At 47.9% G+C, this 23,211-nt stretch overlaps 2 protein-coding genes across 4 annotated transcripts; one reads left to right on the top strand and one right to left on the bottom strand.

The window, feature by feature from the left end:
• The first annotated feature begins 735 nt into the window (after positions 1 to 735).
• On the top strand, positions 736 to 14,921 carry LOC143332135 (BRD4-interacting chromatin-remodeling complex-associated protein). Of its 2 annotated transcripts, XM_076749414.1 has the most exons (14): positions 736 to 930; positions 1,358 to 1,531; positions 2,753 to 2,798; positions 2,945 to 2,987; positions 3,200 to 3,265; positions 3,458 to 4,999; positions 5,589 to 5,822; positions 7,035 to 7,626; positions 7,779 to 7,927; positions 8,574 to 8,635; positions 9,562 to 9,710; positions 9,969 to 10,063; positions 10,211 to 10,313; positions 10,837 to 14,921. In XM_076749414.1, exons 3-14 carry the CDS (start codon positions 2,758 to 2,760, stop codon positions 11,556 to 11,558), a joined length of 3,798 nt encoding a protein of 1,265 aa, XP_076605529.1. In that variant the 5' UTR covers positions 736 to 930; positions 1,358 to 1,531; positions 2,753 to 2,757; the 3' UTR covers positions 11,559 to 14,921. The 2 variants fall into 2 exon arrangements, with proteins under 2 accessions (XP_076605529.1, XP_076605530.1); XM_076749415.1 differs by lacking the exon at positions 736 to 930 and having other exon boundaries at positions 1,409 to 1,531; positions 5,589 to 5,759.
• Positions 14,922 to 14,974: 53 nt separating this feature from the next.
• exd2 (exonuclease 3'-5' domain containing 2) lies at positions 14,975 to 22,857 on the bottom strand. 2 transcript variants are annotated; one of them, XM_076749422.1, is made up of 10 exons: positions 22,752 to 22,857; positions 21,511 to 21,582; positions 20,965 to 21,412; positions 20,406 to 20,662; positions 20,149 to 20,275; positions 19,530 to 19,840; positions 18,218 to 18,324; positions 17,646 to 17,781; positions 17,188 to 17,556; positions 14,975 to 16,427 (listed from the first exon to the last, which is right to left on the bottom strand). In XM_076749422.1, the coding sequence occupies exons 3-10, from the start codon at positions 21,370 to 21,372 to the stop codon at positions 16,211 to 16,213; spliced, it is 1,932 nt and encodes a 643-aa protein (XP_076605537.1). In that variant the 5' UTR covers positions 21,373 to 21,412; positions 21,511 to 21,582; positions 22,752 to 22,857; the 3' UTR covers positions 14,975 to 16,210. The 2 variants fall into 2 exon arrangements, with proteins under 2 accessions (XP_076605537.1, XP_076605538.1); XM_076749423.1 differs by having other exon boundaries at positions 20,980 to 21,412.
• Between the last annotated feature and the right edge of the window lie 354 nt (positions 22,858 to 23,211).

The following is a 23,211-nucleotide window of genomic DNA, read 5'->3' as shown; positions in this document are numbered from 1 at the left end:
GGAAACACATTAGTACCGGGGGTGAAAGCGCTCCACAGTGAAGCGCGGGGACGTTTGAGGCGTCTGCCGCCTGGCGGAGCGCACGAGGCGGCCGCTCTCCTCTCCCGCAGCCGCGCCGCTCCATCTGGATCCTCGCCTCCACTCAGTTGTATTTTTTTCCTCCACCTTTGTGTTGTGATCGGCTCTCCCGGTCTGTTTCTCACACCCACCCCGGTACCCCCCTACCCACCCCTCCTCCATCCCACCCTACCCCCCCTCCACCACCACCCCCTCTCCTCCTTTTAGCATCTGAAAAGACCACTGAGTGAGAATCGATGGCGCAGAGGCCCGCTTGACAGGACAATAAACCACAAAGAAGGGGTGAGTTTTTTTTTCTCCTCCTCTTGCTCCTTTTTTTTTTTTTTTTTTTTTTTTTTTTTTTTTTAATTTTTTGGAGGGGGGGAATTTGCGGGATGACTCTAATGGCACAACGGTAAGGGAATCGCTCGGGGCTGGCTGCGTGGAAAATGATATTTAACACAAGGCATCTTTTGTTACCGCGATATGATTTACAGCAGGCGTCAGCTGCCGTGGTCCCACTCAGGGAAAAATAATAATTAAAGAAATCAGGGAAAAAAAACACCACAAGGAACAAGCAGCGGCTCCGCATCCTTCATCGCACGGGACGTTCATTTCACATGAACACACATTCACCTTACGTAACCTATAAATGCATCACTGGAGCCTGGTCCTGTTATTGCAAGAGAATCGCATGCACCCGCCGCTGCAGGTTTAGATGAGGGTCGTTTGCCTGGATTTCATTGGGCGATGCGGTACCTTGAGGGTGTTAATGCGGTTGTCGCGTTGTAAACAAAAATATGTCAGCGGGACCGGAGAGGGAGGCTTGTCTCGTTTTTTGAGGGACCTCCCCGGGAAATTGAGCGCAAGGCAGTGAGTAATGGAGCAGAGCTTCTCCACATTGCTTTTTTTTTCAGCCATGAGGAGAGAGGACAAGTCACATCCGAGGCGCGGGGGGAGCCGTCTATTTACAGCTGAGGCGTTCATGATTTGCCTCTCATGTCTGTGATAGCCACAACAATAGCTTCCATTTTCCTCATCAGCCTCAGGCGTGATCAATACAGCCCCCCCCCTCCCCCCAAAAATGTGATGCTATTATTGCTAAAGATCTGGTCCAGTCTCCCTCAGATGTCTGCAACAGAATCACAGGAGTGTTGCCCACAGCTGAGGAGAAACTGATGAATCAGATATTGATCTTATGTCTCACTGCTGAGATGAGAATGTGTTTTGGCTGCTGCTAACCTCAAGTGACCTGACAGCATGTGGTGGTGTGTTTGTATCCCCCCTTCCTCACGTCCAGCTTCTCCACCGTGAGGACGCAGCGATGCCCCAGCAGAGGGAGGACCCGTCTCCGTCCCGCCGTCCTGGCCTGGCATCCCTCCGCCTCCAGATACTGAAGTCCGGCCACGACTTCCCATGAGGCCACCACCAGAACTCAGCTCGACCGCTCTGTATGGGGCCTCTCACCTATGAAGTAGGTACACGCTGTGGTCTGTCTGGAAAGTGGACACATGAATGAGACTCGTGAGGGGTTCTGGGTCTGCAGTGTGTTTGGATGAGAGCTGGTGATTTGCTTCATTTATAGGAGGAATATGGGAAATGTCTCCATCATCTTATCTTTAAAATGTTCTGCTGTCATCATGTGGTTCCCCCCCAGACCCCCACATGAGAAGTTTTACGATATAATACTGTATACTTTCACCTCTTCTGGCCTCTGAAAATCCTTCAAATGAAGCAATCTGAGTAAAAATTTTTGGTTGAACTTCTCACAACTCCACACTGAGGCCAGCAGCTGTGACAAGGGGGGCTGAAACCACTGGTTTGGACAACAGTTAATACTAAAGCAACTGATCAATAAATCCACAGTTTTGAGGATTAATCAGCTAAGTCAATGGTTGCTGCTTCCAGGCTCTCACATACAGGGATTTCCCACTTTTCTCTGTTTTATATCACTGCAAGTTGAATTTCTTTGGATTTTTTTGACTGATGGTTGGACACAGAATCAATTTAAAGATGTCACAGTGGGCTCTGGGAACTTCCAAAGAGCATTTTTTGGCAATTTTCTGACTTTTTATAGATGAAACAAACGATTAATTGAAGACTTTCATACAAAAGCAGCTTAAATTTGCTTTACAGGATAATAAGTTGCTTTTACCTGAACTCTGTATCTAAAAATGCTTTAAAGAAATGAAGATTGATTCCTGTGACTGGAGAGATCTGCTGGGTTTGTAAACTGAGAGCTTGATGTGCACTGTGGAGGCCATTAGGAGCTTTGTGCCAAGATGCAGAAGGGTCGTCAGTGGAGGTTTCTGAGGACCAAAGTGAGGATATTTCTCATCGTGCAGCAGGTTTCTGGATGAGTGGTTTTAGCGAGAAGATCCCAAAACAGAAGTCTGCAGCATAGTCCAGCCTACTCGTGACAGAGGCATGCATATGCTTCTCTGAGTCAGACTGAGATAGAAGGCCTCTTATTTTTTAGATATTTCTCAGACGGTAAATAGCAACCAAAAATTAAAATCACCATCTGCAGTAACTCCAACAGGAAAATCATTTAGAGGTGGATCAAATCATCAGCAGCTGCAGCCAAAGAAACAGTAAAAACTGGTATAACACATTTGTTTCCCTCGTTGTTTGATCCTTCATCCCAACAATCGTAATGCACATATGATTTCATTTGTCCTCCTCTTCCTCTTAGTTGACATGGAGGATGAAGATGGGACTTGTCTACTTGATGTTTTGTGGTGAGTCTGCTTCTTTCTCGGTTCCAGCAGGATAAAAATGGCAATGCTTTGCTAATGCTTGAATGTCGAGAGGCCTCTGTTTGATTCACCAAAACCAACTGATTTTGATCGCTGTTCTAATCGCCGCCGTCTTCTCGTCTTCGCAGTGACCCCCAAGCCCTGAACGACTTCCTTCATGGGACCAATGAGGTAACAAAAGAGTCTTAAATAGAGAGGGACTCAAATAAGAAAATCAATAGTGCAAATGATAAATGCGAGATGGGAATATTTCTTGGCACACGGTCGTGCGAGATGTGTGGAGGAGGGCTGACTGTGATGGGGAGTCGTAATGTAATACTGAGTGCGTTTCTCACCACGACTTTGCGGGCCCGGCCTAAAATCGTCTCATTTCATCCCACCAGCTGCAGACTGAAGACCTGCTCATTAACTCCTCCTCTGGGGAGCCCTCCCTCTTCACAGATGCCCCGGTGAGTGTCTGGATCCACAGCCAGCAGCGTCACAACAACCAGCATTTTCCCCAGGAGAATGATTTTTTTTCTCTCCGTCTGCGCCTGAAACTGCTTCCTGTTAACTCCTGCTAATCACACAATTCTCCCCTTATTTTCCTTCTCTCTGCTGCCTCTGCCTCTCTGTCTGTCTCCCACTGTTTCCTCCTCCAGAGCCCCGTCTCTCTGCTGGGGGATGGAAGGGATTCCCCAGGCACACCTCCACCTGGGTGTGTGGATCTGTCCTTCCTGGAGGAGGCCCTCTTGTCATCGCCGGAGGGTGCGGAAGACCCACAGGTGGTGCAGGGTGGGACACCTGTGGAGGCTGGATTTGAGGCAAAGAAGGGAGAAGTGGAGGAGGCGGAGGAGGCAGAGGTGGCATGTGACATCCTCCAGCAGAGCCTGCAGGAGGCTGAGATCACAGAGCAGACAATGGCTCTGGAGGCAGGTCTGGCCCAACCTGGGGACAACTTGTCCCTGTACTCACCTGCCCCCCTCCTCTCTCCACCCACTGTACCATTCGTACCCAAGTCTGTGACCTTGCCTGTCACCCCGGCGTTGCCCAGAGACACCCAGGCAGCAGTGGAGCCTCCTCAGCCCTCCCTCCTGGCTGTCGGCCCGGGCTGCCCTTCTCTAAAACCTGCTGCCCCTCCTCAGCTGATGGGGCTCCTGCCTGGAAACGTGTTCCCTGCTGCTTCTCCAGAGACCTCCTTCTCCCTGAGTCCTGCCCAAGGATCCAGTATGATCATCCACAAGGCTGTTCCCAGTGTCACCAGTCGTCCTCTTATCACCCCAACCCTGAGAGCAGCAGCAGCAGCAGCACCGGGCATCGTCCTGCAGCGCGCCCCTCTTCCCATCCAACCCAAGCTGCCTATCAGCATTCAGCCCAGGCTGGTTCAAATTAGCCCCAAGCCCCCTGGGCAAAAACACACTCCAGGTCTTACGTTTGTCCCTGGGACTGCCTCACCAAATATTTTACTCTCCCAACCTCCGACCCAAAAGCCTGCAGCTCCACCGCCGCAGGCTACCCAGCAGCTCCCCAAACCAGTGAGCCTGCAGCTGGTCAACCAGGGCGGCTCCTTTGTGCTCCAGCCTCAGGGACTCTTCCAAGGCCAAAACCAGTTCCTTCTTCCAGGCCAGTGCCCTGTTACAATCTCCCAGCCTGCCAGTGCAGCTCGACCACTGCTGACCCCCAGCCACCAAGGCCCGTCGGTCCACAGCCTGACTCCCTCCACTGGGCAGCTCGTAGATGGCTCTCAGATCCTAACTGTGCCCCAAAGACAGCTGAACTTCAGCCCTGTCTTCACCACCCCCACAGGGCAGCTAGCGCTCCGCCAGGCCACTGTGCTTTCAGGACCTTTGCAGCTACAGTCAGCGCCCCCTACTGTCTTCCAGATGCCAGCACAGCTGGCTGGAACCTACACTCCAGGAGGACAGGGGCAGCGAACCACCCTGGTCCACAGTCCCGCTCTTGGAAACCACATTACCTTGATCAACAGTTCAGGGGTGCTTCCCCCGGATCTCACTTCCATCTCGATCGTTAATGGCCCCTCAGTAGTTCAGGGGCTGCCTTTTGCTGCCCAGGCCCCGGCTCCTCAGACAGGAGTGGCAGAGGGACAGCTGAGCCTCCAGCAGGCCTCCGTGGTGCTGCTGCCAGAAAGAGCCATTCAGGAGGAGAGGACCAGCTCAGAGGAGACGTTCCACCACCTACCACAGGTGAGCTGCTACCTCTGTCTCAGAGGCAGGTGATATGGATCTAAATTAATTTGCTGGATAAATTGCATCAGCCTGTATCTAAAACCATAGTAACAAACCATTGTTATTGACTTTCAATCCTGCTAGCATAACGTTAGCTTTCTGGCTCATAGGTGAGCCAAAGGATTCTATAAAATGAGCAGATTAGCAATATATGTGTCTGAGGTTCGTCCTATTTGCTGGAGTAGTGAAGGCTTCCATTGTGTAAGAGCCTTGTGGGGTGGTAGCAATTGTTCCAGGTATCAGTCAGACCCTCGGGTGTTACCAGGAAACATATGGCTTGTGAAAAACTTTAGATTTGGATTATCAAATGCAGGAAAATATGAATTTATGGTTCTAATTTTTTCTTTGGCAAGTGAGCATGGTTTAAGAGGGATAATGGTTCTGGCCTTGTTTTGTGTTACAGACTAAAACTGTGTTGTAGCATGTATGTACAAATAAGACATAGAATATACTGGATTTGTGGTTAAATAGCTATAACTTGCAAATGTAGTTCAGTCTTAAATTCTGTTTTAACTAGCTCTGGTGTGTGTTCTGTCTCTTGCTGCAGCCCTATGGACATGTTCTCCAGCATGTGTCGGTGCAGCCCACCTCTGCAGGACTACAGTCCTCCTCTCCCCCTGTAGTTACAGTCCTGCAGCCTCCTCCTGAACCACCTCTGGCCCCCGATCCAGCTGTGGAGATCCCTAAACTTCTGATGGCCCCAACAGACATGACCCAGGTAGTGGAAGAGGTGACCCACTCGATGAGTCAGAACGAGGCCTTTATGCAACATCTGCAACAGGTCAGAGCTTCTAAATTAAATTGTTGAAGAAGTATTCAGATCAGATCAGATTGATCGTATCATAATAACAGTTGATTTATATCAATCATCACTATCATCATTGATAAAATAAATCTCTAAAATAACTAGTAACTAGTAGAAAGTGAGTAAAAAGTAAAAAGAGTAAAAAGTACATCTGCCTCCAAAATGTTGCACAGTACTAGCAGTACAAAGTAGCATAAAATAGAAATACTCAAGTGAAGAACTAGTACTTCAAAATTACACTGAAGTACAGCACTTGAGTAAATGTACTTAGTTACATTCCACTGGATGAATAAGGAATCAACAATCATAGAACAGCTACGATAACGAGCACCCGCTGACAAAGCTCTGATCAGGACATTTGGACAGAAGACAGTCACAGATCTGACAAAATGGCCGACGTAACAATGTCAGTTAAACTGCTGTAGAACCCTGCCAGCAGTGGTTGCCACTAGCAACAGAACGTTCAGCTGAAACCAACTGTCGGCGGCAGTTGGCTCAAAGATCCCGACCAAACTGTGATTTAAGGCGAATCAACTTTCACTAAACAGCAGCCAGTTTAAAGGAAAACACCGAATGGCCTTTAATTTCTCAACATTTATCCAGTTCGCTGGATTGTTGAGTGAAAGAATTTCAAACGGAGAAGAACCACAAAGTCGGCCATCTGATACAGAAATCTAAAGTTTGCTAGCGTTAGCATCATCGCAGGGTCATACCAGACCAAGCAGCAGCTTCACTTTAAAGCTGAGGGAGAGCATCATCAGTGCTATTAATTTCATGTATGTGAGACATTGTCTCTAACATGACGCATTGCAGTTAAAAACAGTTAACATTTTCTTATTTTTGGGATGATTTTGGCATCAGGAAAAATATTCCTGTGAAAATAGTGATGCTAAATTCATAAATCAATGCAAAAGCTGCACAAAAGTCATTAGAACGACGTTTTAAAATGCAATGAAGAGGAAAATAAAATTGGTTCAAGTAGAATAAAGTTTAAATAAAGTCATGTTTCAGTGCAGTTATGGTGCAATAATGCTGCAAGTTGTCCCAAATTTAATAAAGGAAATGAAAGTGCAGTCGACAAATTTATCAAGTTAAAGACAGAAAAACGGGGGAGTTTTTAATTTGGGTTTGAAAGTGGATCAGAAGATCCATCTAACAGCAGCTCTTTCTTCATCATTTCTCCCACAGCAAGCACTTACTTCTCCTATCGCGTCCGATTTGTTGGTCGGAGCGCTGCCGGTGGTGCCGATGGAGTCGCTCGCCTCCCCGGTCACCAATGAGGGCGAGGCCCAGCCACAGACCCACGCAGTCTCTGGACAGGACACCCGCGCTGGGATGCCTGACCAGCGTGCTGAGGCTTCTCCTCTTCACTCAGAGCCAGAGGAGACGCCGCTGATCTGCTCCTCCCCTCCCGTTCAGGACGCAGAGGGACCGGCTCCGACGAGTTTCTCCCCTCCGGCCGGGCCCCAGATTGAGAGTTCAGTGGCCCCGGTCACAGCTCCCCAGCCTCGCGTCGAGCCCCAAGTCCAGTACCAGGTCTCTCATCAGCTCCAGGTCTCACAGGCCTTATTTGCCCAGAGCCAGGTACAGATCCAGTCATCTGTTCCCCAGCCCCAGCTCCAGGCCCAGGCCTCAGCTCCCCAGCCTCAGTCCTCGGTCCACAGCAGTCCGTCTCCTGTGCGTGTCGGCGTCTCGGTGCCTCAGCAGCAGCCTGATCCCACAGCTGCTGGTCTCTCCAAAGGAGAAGACGACTCTGCTGCCCAACAGCACACACAAAACAGTGAGTTTCGTTAAAAATCCAACACAGAGCGAGCGATTCCCACCTCATCACCGCACTCACCCTTCACCATCACTGTAATCACCACCATGATCACTATGGTCTGCCATCATCATCATCATCATCACCTCTGTCATCGCTGTGTTCACTTCCAGAGCCAACAGCTGCCTTGGTCGTGGAGAGTAAAGCGTTTACTCTCGATGTCCATCCACCCTCTCCTGTGGCCCAGGGAGTCCAGGCTCACGGGCCCCCAGCTCCCAGAGAGAGCGCCCCCATCCAGACGAGCCAGCAGACCGGCACCAAGGTGAGAACAAGACCCCTTCACTTCACGTCCGGTTCATTTAAGAAATACAATAATTCAATTCTTACCTAGTAATGAATGTTGGAAGAAACTGCCAAATGTCCAATGTAATTGAAAAATAACAGAATCTAATATAAGTATATGAGTTTAATACTCCATTAAATCATATTTAAGGCTGTGTTTAATGAGTGTCAATTATTTTCTCAATCAGCTTCAATTAATAAGTTGCTCGGTCTATAAAATTCTCAAAATTGCTCATATCCATCCATTTTATGATCCTACTCAGACCAGCAAATACTCACATTTTAGAAGCTGACACCTGGTCATTTTTGGCCAATTTTATTTTACAAAGACAAAGATGATCAAATGAACTTCCTGTCGACCCACTCACTGATTAATTAACTAACCCTCTCAGCTCTGATTATATTGTGTGTTTGTTTTAGGCCGAGAATAACGGATATCACAGTTTGTGTAATGAGCCAAAGTAATTTCCTCTGTGGGTTAAACCGATCTGGCTCCGGTCTTGGAGCGGAGACGGCAGCCTTTGAAATGATTATTTGTTAAATGCTGCAAACGTATTATTAATGACTTCAAAATGCACCCCTGTCTGCATCCTTTGATCTCATTCGAAATGTTGTGCGGCTGCCAGCTGGCGGGTCCTCTGGAGCAGCAGACTGAGGAGAGGCTCACACCAGCAATGCGCAGGCACAGGTAAGAGAGCGGCAAGCCGGGCCGATGGTCTGAAACAGGAAACGTGGCTCTGTGCCACAGCCAGGAAGGAACAGGCCGCTGTCCTTCACTGAGCTTAAAGCAATCGTACGGCAAAAGAAATTTCCTGAATGAGAACGAGACGGAGTGAAAATGAAGGATGGAAGGAGGAATGATTCTTCGTCAACCTGACGGCTTATTCAGGATCCCACCTGTCACACTGCTGAATGCGACGTACTGCAAAGACGCCTTCGTACCTCAGTAATAATCAGCCAGTTAATTCAGTCGTTTAGGAACAGTTGGCTGGTTTCACAGGTGTGGATTAGGTCTGATCCTTCAGTCATTTTTTCAAATCCGAGTCTTCTGAGACTCCTTTTACTGCTGCTGCTACAGCCGCTCACACTGCCTGTACATTGATAACAGCTACGCTTCTGATACAAGCAGCATGACTGCACAGGCTGGATAACCAACTAGACACAATGAAGCGTGTCGCTTGCTTTTTGGTAATGTGATTACTTGAAAAAGTACAATATCAGCTGGTCCTGGAAAATCAAGTCATTTTGTAGCCCCGTCTCATCTCAAAATCTAGTTTCAGTGCCTTATTTTTGTAGTTCACGCTGTGCTCACCAATCACACAAATGCCTTAATTCGCTAATTTGGTCATAACTGCTTCTAGTTAGTACCATGAGTATTGCTACTTCCACTATTACATACTACCAGTACCGCTTTAAGTAACTCTACTGATACTACTAGCACTACTTTCATCAGCTTTACCTACTTTCCGACATTGAACGCACCACGCTGATAACAGTAGATGCAAACCTTTGACTGTTGGATTACATCAGACAGTAACAGAGTAACTTACAGTTTAATTACTTCAGCAGTCTGTAGTCTGCAGGCTTACGCCGCTGCTTTCTTGTGTTCTTTAGGTTCCAGCAGCAGATTTGTCTGGACCACAGCGCGGTCCAGACCCCCTTCACCGGCCCGGCCTTTTCCACGCTGAAGGACGCCGTCAGACGCCTGCTGCCGTACCACACCTGCGCCGGTCACCTGCCCACTCAGGATGACTTCAATTTAGGTGAGCGAGCTTCGGCCGATGATGACGATCCACGCTGGCCGAATGCCACCAGCTGAGGATCCAAAATGAGCCATCTGCTGCAGATCTAAAGCAAAGTGGCAGCAGCTGGCGATTTAAGTTGGGATAACTATTAAACCACGCATGATACAGCAAACATCCAGCTTTGAATTAAACATGGCGCTCATCAAGGCGTCCACCTCTGGTATATGACAGATCGTGTGTTCATTCAACGTGACTCTGATGTGTTTGTCTTCACAGTGGACCAGGAGTTCGACACCGTGTCCGGTTTCCTGCTGAAACGCACCAAGGACATGGTCAACAAATACAGGCAGCTACTGGTTAGAGAGACCCAGGTAAGACCGCCCTCTGTCCTCACACCTTCAACCACATCAGCTGTCCTCCTGAGGAGTTCAGTCCGTGAGCTCCTTCCGTCTGTGAGGCCTCCTTCATCACAGATTTCTCAGCTGTGTTTGTGACGTGACGTGAACTGGTTTCCACAGCAGGAGAGTCCGTCGGCGGAGATGGTGATGCTGGAGCGTCTCTTCCTCCAGGCTGAGCGATGCGCCTTAGCGGAGGACAGACGGAGAGTCCGCAGAGACCCAGGTCAGTGTCCCAGCAGGAGGCACAACCATCATCATCATCACCTACTTTATTACGCGTGTGTGTGTGTGTGTGTGTGTGTGTGTGCATTAATGTGAGTGGCTGCCAGTGTTTTGACGGCGCTTCAAATCCCAGGACAGAAACGGGGAAAGTGAATCAGTGACACTTTTTTTTCTTCTTCTCACGAACTAATTCCGCCGTTCCTCCGAGCGCCGCACTTAACCTCCATATTTGCTCCAGAGCAGCTCCCAGGTGTGAATGTGTAATTAAGCTGTGTAAATGTGGAGCGGGGTCGTGCTGAGAAAGACTCCGCATGATGACGAGAAAATTACATGTGAGAAGTTAAGAGCGAATTAAAGCGGGGTTGTTATGTTAATTAAAAAAGTTGGAAAAGGGGAAGGAAGCTCTTGAAAACTGTTAAATGTCAGCCTCAGCTGCTGCTGCCGGGAACTAATATATGATCTGAAATAATGATGCAAAAATAGGACAGGACGGCTTTTTGAAATATCACCCTCATTTCTTCCAGAGTCGTTTATGATGGCCTTGGCTACATCAGCGTCTTCCCCCCATGGCGCCCACTCCTCCGGTCCCTCCCACCTGTGCTCCTCTGGCAGCCCCTCCTCTCCACCAGCCTGGACCAGACTGTCTGACCGCCCCCCAGGACTGAAGACGTACCGCTCCAGCTCCCGCGGCGCTCTCAGGCTCACCATCAAGCAGGAGTCCGGCTCCCGCAAGGTGGTCCACAACTCCGCCTGCGATCCGGGCCTCAAGAGGGACCACATGGGGCAGCTGACCAACGGCGGCGGCGCTGTGAACGAACGCCACTCTCAGGCACCCAACGGAGCCCCCCAGCGACCTCAGCATGAGGAGGAGATCTCCAACGGAGCTCTGCCTTGTAACGCCGCAGAGGAGGCCCCACAGACAGCCCCCAGCCCCAAAACAAAAGCCCCGAATCCTCTTTCTATGCCAGAGCCGCAGGCTGGCTGCCTCGAGCTGCCTCCCAGAGACGTCAGCGCCCCGAAACTGAAATGCTACAGGCTGGATGCGTCGCCTCGGCCGGAGCAGCGGTTCAGCCCGCCGCCTCCACCCGTCCAAGAGGACAACATGCTCAGTGAACATCTGCAGAGTGCCATCGACAGCATCCTGGAGCTCCAGCGCCTGCAGGGTCCCTCTGCGGCCCAGACCAGGGCCACGTCAGGCCCTTCACTGGACCAGGCCGTCACCAGCATCCTGGAGGGACACCTGTGAGGTAAACCTGCCCCGACAGGCGTCCGCACAGATGCAGAAACATCTGTCTGAGGCCGGAGAACACAAAGGAAGCTGTACCTGACTTCTTATCTGTTCCCAGAACTGAGAGATTGTTTCTGGGCTTCAGAGATTTCTTTAAAGGAACTGATTGTTTGAAAGACGAGGGAGGAGGAAAAAAATTAAGAGGCACTATAAAGAGATGCATACCAGACAACAGCACTATCTATAGTCCGATAGATGTTAGATACTTCATTTTGATGTACGTTTGTGGAAAAAAAAATCTATTTGAATAGGAGCTATATTGTTTCAGTGGTAGTTAAGTCATTCAGAGGTTTACGACACTGGTGTAACCTTCATCAGCATATAGTATATAAGTAATAGTGAGGAAAAACGAAAACGTGGAGTAGACTGAGATTATTCAATAGTTTTTTATAAGATTTCTTTCACAAATGTGAAGTTTCTTTTGCATAGTGCCAAGCTTCCAGGGTATTTATTTTGATAATCTGTGCCAATTGTGTTTTCAGATGAGTTGCATTGAGAAAGGCAGCGAGTGTGTGATGTGTGTGTGTGTGTCTTGGTTTGCGTGGATCTGAGGAGTGTGTGTGTGGAAACATCGCATCCTGCGGCGGGACGGTACATAAAAGCCCCGCAGGCTCCATCATCTCGGCTTATCGAATGAAACTCCAAAGAATTTGTGACTTGCTACATCCTGAATACACCAGCAAACGTCCATGTTGTGTCTCTTCCCACAAACTGGAGTCTGTCCTTGTTGAAGCTGAAAGAACCCGAAGGGAAAACAAAAAGGAAACAAAACTGAAAAGGTTTGGCAGAGTCGTGCTTTTTAAGTCTTTAAGTTCGGGCCCTTGTCGCTGTTCACGCTGGACTGTGAAATAATTGTAGTTTTCAGAGAATGGTTTCTCATACTTTATGTATTAACATGCAAGCAATAATGAGTTAGGGTTGTTAGGAGCAGTGGTGGTGCAGTGAGGAGGAGGAGGAGGAGGGAGGAGATCTTCGCCCGTCATTGGATGAAAACCGAGACTCTGTCATTCAAGTAGTTTAGAAACTGTTTCAAGTCTGTTTCAAGGGTCTGAGGTCCAGTTTGAGAAAGAAAAACACCAAAAGCGCAGCTGTCTCTCCGCGACACACTGTAAGAACTTCAGCCTCTCTGCATCATCAAACAGCCTTTGACCAAAAACTAGAGGAATCATCCGCTTCACATCTTCACATCTAGAGTTCTCTTTATTTATTAAACTAAGCCGAAGACTTACTTTCACGCGGCCGTCGTGGAGCAGTGTGATTTTTGCAGCATCTTACGTTAATGTGACAATCTTATTGGTCTGTGTGAAAACGTGAATTCTGTTCGTATGAAAATACGTGAGAGATTTGGGGTCCTGTGTATCGGTGGTACGGCTCTCCCTCAAGAAACCTGTGCAAAATATTCTTTGTGGACGGATTTTACCTTGAAGTTCGAAATGTTAAAGCTGCAAAATGTCTAATTTTTTTTAAGAGAAATTGAAAAAGTGCTTCAAAATTTAGCTTTTGAAGACACCGTTAGGGGTCAAGGCTCGACTCGCGAATTGGAAACCTTTAGAAGATGCCTTATTGTTGATTCAATGTACCTTTAAGGAAATGGAATCTGCAAAGAAAATATCATTGATGTGACGTTTCAAATCCTCCAACATCTGGTGTTCTGAAATGTGAAAGTAACCTGTCCATTCAAAAAGGAAAAAAACAAAAACAACTTCCAGAGATTTGGGGCTAAATCAAACAGGCCTTCTCATTTCTTGAATTGTCATTTTTTTTATATGTGAAATTGTCTTTTGTTGGAATGAACAAAAGGAGTTATAATATGCAGTAATTTAGTGAAGCTGAAATCCTCTGCAGTAGTTTGGGTGGACACACACCGGAGGATCTATGCCTGTACGCTAAACACAAAGCTACAGCTAGCAGCTAGTTAGCTTAGCATGAAGATGAGAAACAGGGGGAAAAGCCAGCCTCACGCTGCTTCACATCACCTGTGAAGCTCACTTAAAGTGATGAAAAATGATACGATGCAGCGTGACGAGGGAATTATGTGCTGAACTGTTTCTTGGCTGTGAGCAGCTGAATCTGAAGCTCCTCTCAGCTTTATGACTCTTTATTTATCTATGTATTATCTATATTTATTGTGCTTCAGCTCAGGTTCAGCCGTCCTGCTCAAGCTCGACTGTTTTGGTTCAGTCTCACTGCTCTCATAGTGTTATCTTCAGTGAAAAAGCCTAAAAAAACTCCTGTGCAGACAGACGCAGTTAGCGCCTGGCTGGAAACTGTTTGCATGCGATCATGTTAATGTTGTGTTCACACCTTGATTCTGCTGCCTCGAAGCGGCCAAAACTTTCAGTTATCGCAGGTTCGGGTTGTCAGTGGTTGTCTGGCTACTGCACCAGGACTTCAGGAACCAGTCTGGCATGTGCTTCTTCTTCTACAGATTAAACAGCGTAGATGCAACATGTTTAGGAGTGAGCTGGCTGGTGGAAGCAGGCGAGCTGTTTCCCACCTTTATGCTATGCTAACAAGCTAGCGGTGGTAGCCTTAGCTTCATACTTAAACCTTTGTCATCAGCAAGGAAGCAAATCAGCGTATTTCTCAAACTGTGTGTTCCTTTGACAGAATCTGTGCCAAATTAGTAGAAATTGTATGAGACGTTAAATCTTCAGGTGTGTTTCCGCCCGCAGAGGATTCGCTGTAATGCAGTAAAGATGTCAGAGTGTCTTTCACAACACAGGATTGCACTCCTCGTCACCGCTAAACTTCTTTAAAAGGGAAATTCCACCACAATCAACGTTTTTACGTTTGCCCGCGTCTCTCCTCCTCAAAGACGTTCACGGTGAAAGAAGAGTCGGCTTCGGTGGAATCCCTTTCAATGAAGCAGCCTCATGTGCCATCGTTACGTGTGCAGTGTCGAACACTGGCCAGTAGAAATGTGCTTAGTTTTGTCAGCATTTTAGGTCAAAGAGGTTACATCTGCATGTTGAGCCATTTTGGTATTTATTTGTAAATGTTTTTTTATTATTATTTTTTCTGACTGAACTGTGAAACCAGGGGAGCTCATAACTCTACACTAATTCAACTTCAGATACAAAACATTTGACTGACAGATTGTTCTGATGCCAAAATCAAGAGGCCTTAATTCAGCAAAACTAGATTGTAAGAAAAAAAATGTCATTCCTGACAAAAAAAAATCCAACTGAAGACTCCTTTGACCTGAAAGTCACGAGTGATTCATATATGAAATGTTAAGAAAACCGCTTTTGTACTCATTTTTACAGACTATTTATTAAACTGTGATTTTGTAAGAAATAAAAAAAAAATTGAAATGTGGTCGTGTGTGCGTGTGTGTGTGTGTGTGCTCGCTGCAGAGACGAGTCACAGGTGATTAATACAAACAAGACTTTAATTTTTTTTTATTTAATTGTTTCATTCAATTTGAAATAAACCGCTTCAGGGCTTACATCCGGGAAAATACGAATAAAGACAAAGCAGCTGTTCAGTCAATAAATTCATCAGGCTCAAAAAGATAAATCAGCCTCGCAAGGGGGGGGGGGGGGGGGGGGGGGGGGTCGGTTTTCAGGTGATTCTCAAAATCCCATTAGAGTTGGCGGCTTTTCTTCACGGTGCAGTTTGGGTGGTGTAAGACGACGTCGTGGTGAAACGGCTGTAGATTGAAACGAGGTCGTGTCCCGATGCTGCGGCTCCAGTCAGGTTTGGGGATTAAGAGGCTCATTAAAACATGAGCCATGGAGGCGCCCCAACCGGCCGGAGAATCAGCAGCACGACACAAACATCAGGGGTTTAAATGGTCGATTAAAAAGCGGCCAACTCCACCGCTGCGAGCGTTCGTCTCCCCCCTGCAAAATAAACAACTCGTCCGGGCCCGAAGGCACCTCGAGACCAAACCCGATCTGATTTCAAGACGCTTCCGGGAAACTCGTCCTTCGTCTACTGACTTAAAACAGACAATAGATTGACAGCGAGAGCAGAGCGGAGCGCCAGATAACTTAAGATCACATTAAAATGACGCTCGCTCGCTCTGCAAAGCAAGTCGTTTATTCTCAGACTGATGGAGGTAAAAGCTGCGAACCTGCAGGGGGGAGGTGGGGAGTTAGATTTCAGGGGAAATGAAGAGCAGGCTGTAGCTTTTACTAAAAATCTGGTCTTAAATTTCTATATTTTTACTTTTTTCATAAATAATTAGACATATTTCATGATAAAAAAAGAGGCCATACGGAACCTCGGGTGTTAGTGTTTCTCAGATTCAGTGCTGGAAATTCAACAAGTGGAGTCTCTGCTCAAGTTCTTGGAGTTCTTTCAGGATCCAGGTGGCAACCTAGCAGCATCTCACTGGCACTCAGGCGTGTGTGTGAGAAATGTAGTCCATCGCTCATCGAGGCCTCGTTAACACCGGAGTGGTAACTTCACCGCCACCACACGCTGCTAACGTTCGGGTCCCGGCGGGCAGACGAGTTCATTCACCCGCTCCCTAAAAAAGCAATTTGGCTTGTAAAACTGAGGGAAGTGTCAAATCCGATCGGCACTTTGACCGGCAGATGAGAAGGTCCAGCCTGCCGTCCTGCTCCGTAGCTGCTCGTGGTCCTCGCACAGACGGACGGTCAGTTGAGTTTGATGGGCAGGTTCTCTCCGTACTTGCGGAGGAACTTGCTGTGGTTGTGGTCGACGGACCAGAGAGGAGGGAGGTGGCGAGGCCGCATGGTGTTGAGGAAGTGCTGCCTCCAGCGACGCTCCAGGTCCATCAGGCCCTGCAGGCCCTGCTCGGCGTGGGCTTGCACCACCTTCAGGCCGTGAGGCACGTACGCCTTGTTGAAAATCCTTCAGAGGAGAGAGGAGCAGTGAGGAGGAGAGTGTGGATCCTGCACAGACCACATGCAGCCCAGCAGATGAACAGGATACGGTGATGATAAGAGTTCAACTGATGAACCAGTAGGGCTGATTTTATTAGCTGATATTATTATCTTACTATAGACGTGTGGCTGTGGATACATGTATCAAACAATAAGTAACTAGCCACTGCTGAACAGAAATCCTTCCACCCTCCTCGTGGCTTCAAACCTCACTGTGAGAGTTCCTGAATCAGCGTTTTTCTGCCTGATTCTGTTGACTAGCTCAGATTTTGCTGCGCGCTGGAATTTTGCCATTTTTCCTTGACATTTGTGCTTCTGGGCTACGCAGCTAGTTTATCTTTTCATGAGCGTCATGATGCAAATGTTGCTCAAGCCAATGCTAATAAAACAACCTTCATCGTATGTTTTTACGGGCTGTTGTGTGACCTGTGGCGCCTCCTGCTCTGTGGTGCAGGCTGTGCCACAGAGCTCCTTCTTATTCTCAGCAGAGACATTTTCAGCATTCCAGTCATGTTTAAAAGTCAAGTCTTTGCTCCACTTCTGTCTTTGTTTTGGCTTAATGCTGCAGTGCTGAAAAAGTTTTTGGGTACATTCACACTCAAAGGGTTCAGTTTGGTTCAGGCGAGCGAAGTTCTGCTTCAGACTCTTCTGGGACTAAACAACCACACTGATATGAATGAAACTCCAACAGAATCATTTTGTTCTGTTTGAGCCGAGTCGAGTCTCACCTGGTCTCCAAACCGGCAGCCTGCTGCAGCGCCTCGCTCGTCAGCTCCTGCTCCTCGCTCACGTTGAGGAAGCTCTTGATCAAAGCCTGCAGCTCCTCTCGTCGCTGCTCCGGCAGTCCCTCCCCGGCGGTTAGCAGCGCCCGAGCCGCCGAGCGTACCCGCCGTCGGTCCGAGTCCTCCAGCAGGCGAACTCCCTCCTCGCAGCCCTGAGGGGCGGCGAACTCTTCAGCCAGCTGCTGCTTCAGGAAGCCGTCGTGCATGTTGGAGGCGGCGTGGCAGCTGGTGCAGAGCAGCAGGATGTCGTGGGAGTTGTGGTCCTTCATCTCAGTGGGAAAATGCCGTCTGTACTCATGTGGAACAATGTTTTTCCTGTGGGACCAAAGGGAAATATTCAGTTAATCTGCCCGGTGTCACTCCATAATGAAACTTCCTTCAGCTTCAGAACGAACATGTCAGACCTGATGTAGGAATCTGCTTTGCCACAGACCACGCAGAGATTCTCCTTCGCCGTGAGGTAATAGTCCTGCTGGGAGTCGGGACGTCCTGACGGCTCAAACAGCAGCCTCACAACAAAAGGATCTTCACTCTGGAGCACTGGCTCAGACACAGAGATGATCCATTAATGTCTTTCCATAAAGATTACCGGTTAACCAAAGGGGAGAGAAACACGCTGTCTTCAGACACACTGACGCTTTCACTTTATCACACGCAGGTGTTTTTTTTTACTGCAGTGAAGCAGCTTACGCTTCATATAACATTGACTATCTTATAATGCTTTAAGTCCATTTTCTTCCTACTGGTGTAACTTCACTGACTGACAAATCTAAGGAAAAAACTGCAGGAAGACGAGAAGCCGCAAAGCTAAACGCCTGCTTCTTCTACACACGTGTAACTTATTGCATTAAATATGCTGGTTTAGGTGTGACTTTTCCCTCTGGATGAATGAAAGAGATTTCAAAGTTGCGCGTTACAGCATAAAGCAGCAAGACAGTGTGTTTTAGTGTTTACGCATCAGAGTTATCCAGTGTACCTCCTATTCCTTTATCTAGGTACCATTTGGCTTTCTTCTTGTCGCAGGTACACAGAGGCTGGTCGTCTGGAGCGTGGAGGAAGCAGTTATCATACAGAGGAGACTTCCTGGAACAGAGAGAGAGGATGATTTTGGATTAGCGTCACTCTAAGATGTTTTTCTTAATCCTCTCTTGTGGTTCTCAACGAAGGCGGACGCTTTTTCTCTCGCTCCCTCCCTGCCCTTATCTGCCCTGCTGCTGCTTTTTGTCTCGTGCTGTCTCTGTCTGATCTATCGGAGCCTCTCTCTGCATTTCTCTGCGAAACCTAAAATCATGGATTCGAAACCTGAAATCATGGGTTTGATCACCTGGTCTCTCAACGCAATCGACCAAATTTTCTCGACAAAGAGACTGGGTAAAGGAGAGCCCGCCTGCCCTGACGGAACGTTTGCAGCCGGATACACGATGGACCCCTGGGAGAAGTGGAGGATCGTGTGCCTGTCGATCCTTTCCGTTGAGGATGTTGAAGACGTCTACATAATTGGAATTATGATAACAGGCTTTCTGCTGTTTGGAGTTAGCAGCTTCCTGATCTATCGCAAAGTTCGGAAGATGTTGGCAGCACTTCTGGCAATCGAGAAGCTGCCCGTCATGATTGAGGAAACGAGCAGGGCTGTAAACACTCAGACTCAAGCGATATGTGAGCTTGGTCGCAAGCAGGAGGCGATTCTTGATCACAATCGCAGGATGGATGCGATTCCTGAACTCCTTCGCAGGATGGATGCCAACTTGGAGAAGTTGTCAGCTCGGCTCGGCTAAAACCGAATTTGGATATATTTGAACAAAGCCACCGGGAGAATCAGAGAGACTCAAAGGCAGACGGAAAATTGCAGTGTCGGCCCGACACAAAACAATTGTTATCTTCATTGGCTCCCTGAGATAACCGGCCTTCCCAAGGCCGGTGTCTCTCCTCTCTCCTGGATGTTATGCAGACAAGATGCTCCGGCCCTATCCCCCCCCCCCCCCCCCCCCACTCCTGTGAACTTTGTTTCTGGATCAGAACTCTCCGAGGTCGTCTCCACGGCTACGGCTGTGTCTTCATCATCAGTTATCAGACGGCACGCCCCCCCAGTGTCTGTGCTGCGACACCTCCCCTCCCCAACACCCCCCCCCCCCCCCCCCCCCCCGAGTTTTGTTGTAATGTCTTACTACTTTTTTATGTTTCTTGGACGGGATGTAACTGAAATGAAATGGGGGATCAATAAAGGTATTCTGATTTCTGTCATAGACAACAATAAATAAGACCAAACTGCGTCTCTTTTCCATCCTCACCTGGCAGAATAGCCAACACCCAGCGGTTTCCTCTTGTGATTCTTTCGAGGGTCTGGGACTTGCTGATCTCCAGACTCCGGGCTTTCTTGGGTGGGCGGCTTTCGGGTCCTACGCTTCCTCTCTCCGTCAGCGGCCCTGTCGTCTCCGTCTGCTCGGCCCCTGAAGGGCACGTCCACCAGGCCCTGGCAGCGGGCAGCCAGCTCGGGGTAAGAGCTCCCGCTGAAAGAGGCGGGTCCGGCTTCAGAGCGGAGGCCGAGGAGATGGAGGAAGAGAGCGATGGAAACTTGGGCATCTCTGGCGGCGTAAGTCATCTGGAGTGAAGACAAATACCTGCTGTTAGCTTAGCAGAATTTCAAACTCTGTGTTTGGATATTTCTTTCCAAAATGCACCCAAGGAGTCTTACTTCTTCACATATGTGCTCATGCACACAAGTTAGTAATCTTTGCCGTTGTCTACGAAGAAAATGAATCTGAGTTCTAGATCCAGGGACACTAAAAACAGCTCCTTCCACTCTGCAATGCTATACTGTCTTGAATTCCTGATTAATTCACTGAAGCAGATCTGAAAAATGAGACATATGAAAAATGTGAAGAGTGCTGTAACACAATGAATCACCACCTGCTCCAGCGTCAGTTGGTCTGCCTCCCAGTCACTGCAGCGCAGCTCCAGTGATTTATCTAGAGATACATTCAACAGATCTGCTGCCAGAGACTTCAGACTCAGGCCATTATTCACTGTAGCTTGCCTGAAAATAAAGACAGAATTTAAGAATTTACATACATCACAATGTGAAGAATGTGAATGAACAAGAGGGGAAAAGAGGGTCGTCTGCTTTTTAAGAACACTGACATCAAACAGCAACAAGCAAACTGTACCTTTGTCTTAAGGCAAGATAGCGCAGATCAACTGTGCACGACAGCGACAGGCCGTAGTCACGCGTCAGACGCTTGCCGTCTTCATAACAACCGACGCCGACTTTCAAAATGTGTGGGTCTCGGAGAACTTCCATTAAGCTGAGGGGGAATGGCTGCTGGCCGCTGCGAAACGCCAGCAGCCTCACCAGGACGCACAGACCTGAATATGTGGCCATCTGTAACAGGGAGACCGCCGAGGCTCTGCCTTTCACAGACACCTGCAGCAGGAAACAGCAGCCAGGTCAGGAAAAAAGAACATCAATATGAAAGGTTAAGGAAGCTGTTTAAAGGAGAACTCCACCCGTCTGATAACCTAACACCTGCGTACATTTTCAAATTGGATGTCAAAGGCATTTTAGGACACTGTGTGATTTTGTCTCATCTGTATGAAGCCAGTTACCTGCATGAATAAACAAGCTACACCAAACTATAAAAAACCCAAACGCGGGGAACAATGCTGCATCATTCTGGGTGGATTTTTCCTCTTGATGTGTAAAAACATGCAGAAGGTATTTCTTACGGCGTTGGTCTTTACCCATTCACAGTCAAGTCCCAGCACAGGGAAGACTGACAGCTCCTTTTGCATCAGTCGCCACAGCTGCTGCCACTCCTCTTCAGAGCTCACCATCACCGGTTTCACCGCCAGCAGCTGTTCAGAAGACGGTATCTGTACAGGAGGGGGCAGCTGTGTGGTCTGGCACTCCACGGCCTTAAACTCTTTCTCCGGGAATGGCGGTTGGGTGTACTGACAGTCCACGGCTGTAAACTTGTTTTCCACAGGACATGAAGCTTCCACAGGATCAGCCACCTTCTGGACTGAAGGCAGCCTCTTCCTCTTCGTTCTGTACACTCGCCATATGAGCAGGCCTCCTAAGGTAGCCCCTAATACTGTTGTTATGACAGCAGTTAAAGGCCCTCGATGAGACATGTTGACTGTAGTGATCTTCGGCCGGCTAAAGAGTGCAAACCTTGAGCCAAAAAACACAAAAGCCCAGTTGGTCTTCAGCGGCCAGATCCGCATGTCCTAAATGGCATGTTTGTTAATAAAAAACAAGCGATGTTTTACCTTTTTTAGTGTCAGTGGAATCCCATGCACACCTGTCTCTGTCCCCGTGATCTGGACAGACACAGCATCTCTCTGGAACACAACACCACAGCTCGTTCAATAGACAGATACGCTTCTTATCACACAATCATCCTAATTATGATGTAAAAGCCTGGAAACCCTCTGCTGCCTTCACCTTAGTCACACCAGTGTTAGCAACAGATTCTGAGTTAAATGGGACCTTCAGCTGTTTAGCCAGTGCAAGCGTTTTAAATCCCACTTTAATTGCACAATTAATTTTGATGGCTGTGACCTCAGTGTGCCCAAAACTGTGACACTAGAGGATTAAGATAAGACAAGCCTTTATTAATCCCCCAAAGGAGAACTTTGGGAGCTACACGAGGATGATCAGATATTACATATACAGGTGAGGGGTTAGTGTTGCTCAGACAGCCCAACACACTATAGTTTCAGCTATCAAACATGTGACCCTTTGTGTCACGTGGTCAAAATATTTTTTTCTGTAACTTACAGCCATCAAAACGTTATAACTCCTTCTACTGTAGCATTAAATATTATAGAGACACCCTGTTCGGCTTATAAAGTATATAAAGAGCAACTAATGAATAAAGGTTGTAATCAAGTGTGTTTTAAAAGTTTGGCGCGGCAAAACTAGCATTCCTAACTAGGTTGAGGGATTTGATGGGTCAGCACTGGTCAAGTTGTTCATCTAAGCTACTTTGTTAGCTAACGTTTGCTCATGGTTGTTCAACCAAAGCCATCTACGCAGTGCTCATTCAAAGTAAAAGACCGGCAACAGCTCTCCTTCAAACGCCTGACCTGTAGGGTTCATACGAGTTCATGTAAAGTGCCAAGGTTCAGTGCTCCGTGCTGTCATTCGACTGTTGAACTGAACGCCAAGCTAACACCTAACTTGATAACTAGCGTTAGCAGTACAACTTCTGCTAGCGCTGGCCGTCAGCTGTGGCACAACAGCGCCTAAAACTAAACCGGGCCACACTTCCCCCCCGAAGGAAACTTGTTTCAAAGGTAAGACGGACAAGCGTTGGTTTCTGTCATTACTCTGGTAAGCTTTTCTCGTTAAAGCAAAGTTAAACCAACGTTAGCCTCGTTAGCCGCTACAGCTAGCCGGTTAACTTGCTAGCTCGTTACCTGCGCGGCGTCATTACGATGAATTTTATATATTACGGCACAGCGGCAGAGGTACACCTCCATGCACGAATATGCGAGTTTAGTCTTACCTTTACGTCTTTAACCAACACAACGCCAGTTTCACACACATGCACACTGGCTTCTCTTTACTGAACTGAACCATGTCTTCCGGGCTCTATTTGTAACGACGTTGCTGCAAAGGATGCAGCTCTCCAGCCAGCGCCACCTGTTGGACGGGTGGAATAACAACAGAAAAGACCATCGCAATAGAGTCGCTGCATTCACACGACTTGGTCCAACAGCATTGTTGTTATAATCCCATTTGTCTGGAAATCGTCTGATATAATTGCATCCTACATTTTTGGTGATATTGTCTGGGTCTGTGTAAAGAATAATGTTCTCGCTCTACTCAGGTGTAACATTTCCTGGACCTGCTATTCAGTCTTTGCCTAGAACTTCCATACTCTTCAGTATATTTGCATGTACTTTTACTATGGCTGCAACTAACCATTATTCTCAATAAAGGGTATTTGACCAATTTGAAAAAAC

Source organism: Chaetodon auriga, chromosome 14, assembly GCF_051107435.1.
Source record: "Chaetodon auriga isolate fChaAug3 chromosome 14, fChaAug3.hap1, whole genome shotgun sequence".
Taxonomy (NCBI): Eukaryota; Metazoa; Chordata; class Actinopteri; order Chaetodontiformes; family Chaetodontidae; genus Chaetodon; species Chaetodon auriga.
The sequence above is the reverse complement of the archived record's forward strand: the minus strand, read 5'-3'. Positions and strand labels throughout refer to the sequence as shown.

What these genes read in the sequence shown, in the direction of transcription:
- LOC143332135 (XM_076749414.1), top strand. Translation starts at nt 2,758, where the DNA reads ATGGAGGATGAAGATGGGACTTGTCTACTTGATGTTTTGTG. An exon ending in CGTTCCACCACCTACCACAG is followed by an intron (nt 5,000 to 5,588) that starts GTGAGCTGCTAC and finishes CTCTTGCTGCAG; the next exon opens with CCCTATGGACATGTTCTCCA. An exon ending in CCAGCAATGCGCAGGCACAG is followed by an intron (nt 8,636 to 9,561) that starts GTAAGAGAGCGG and finishes TGTGTTCTTTAG; the next exon opens with GTTCCAGCAGCAGATTTGTC.
- exd2 (XM_076749422.1), bottom strand. Translation starts at nt 21,372, where the DNA reads ATGTCTCATCGAGGGCCTTTAACTGCTGTCATAACAACAGTATTAGGG. An exon ending in AATGGGTAAAGACCAACGCC is followed by an intron (nt 20,663 to 20,964) that starts GTAAGAAATACC and finishes TTCCTGCTGCAG; the next exon opens with GTGTCTGTGAAAGGCAGAGC. An exon ending in AAAGCAGATTCCTACATCAG is followed by an intron (nt 17,557 to 17,645) that starts GTCTGACATGTT and finishes TTGGTCCCACAG; the next exon opens with GAAAAACATTGTTCCACATG.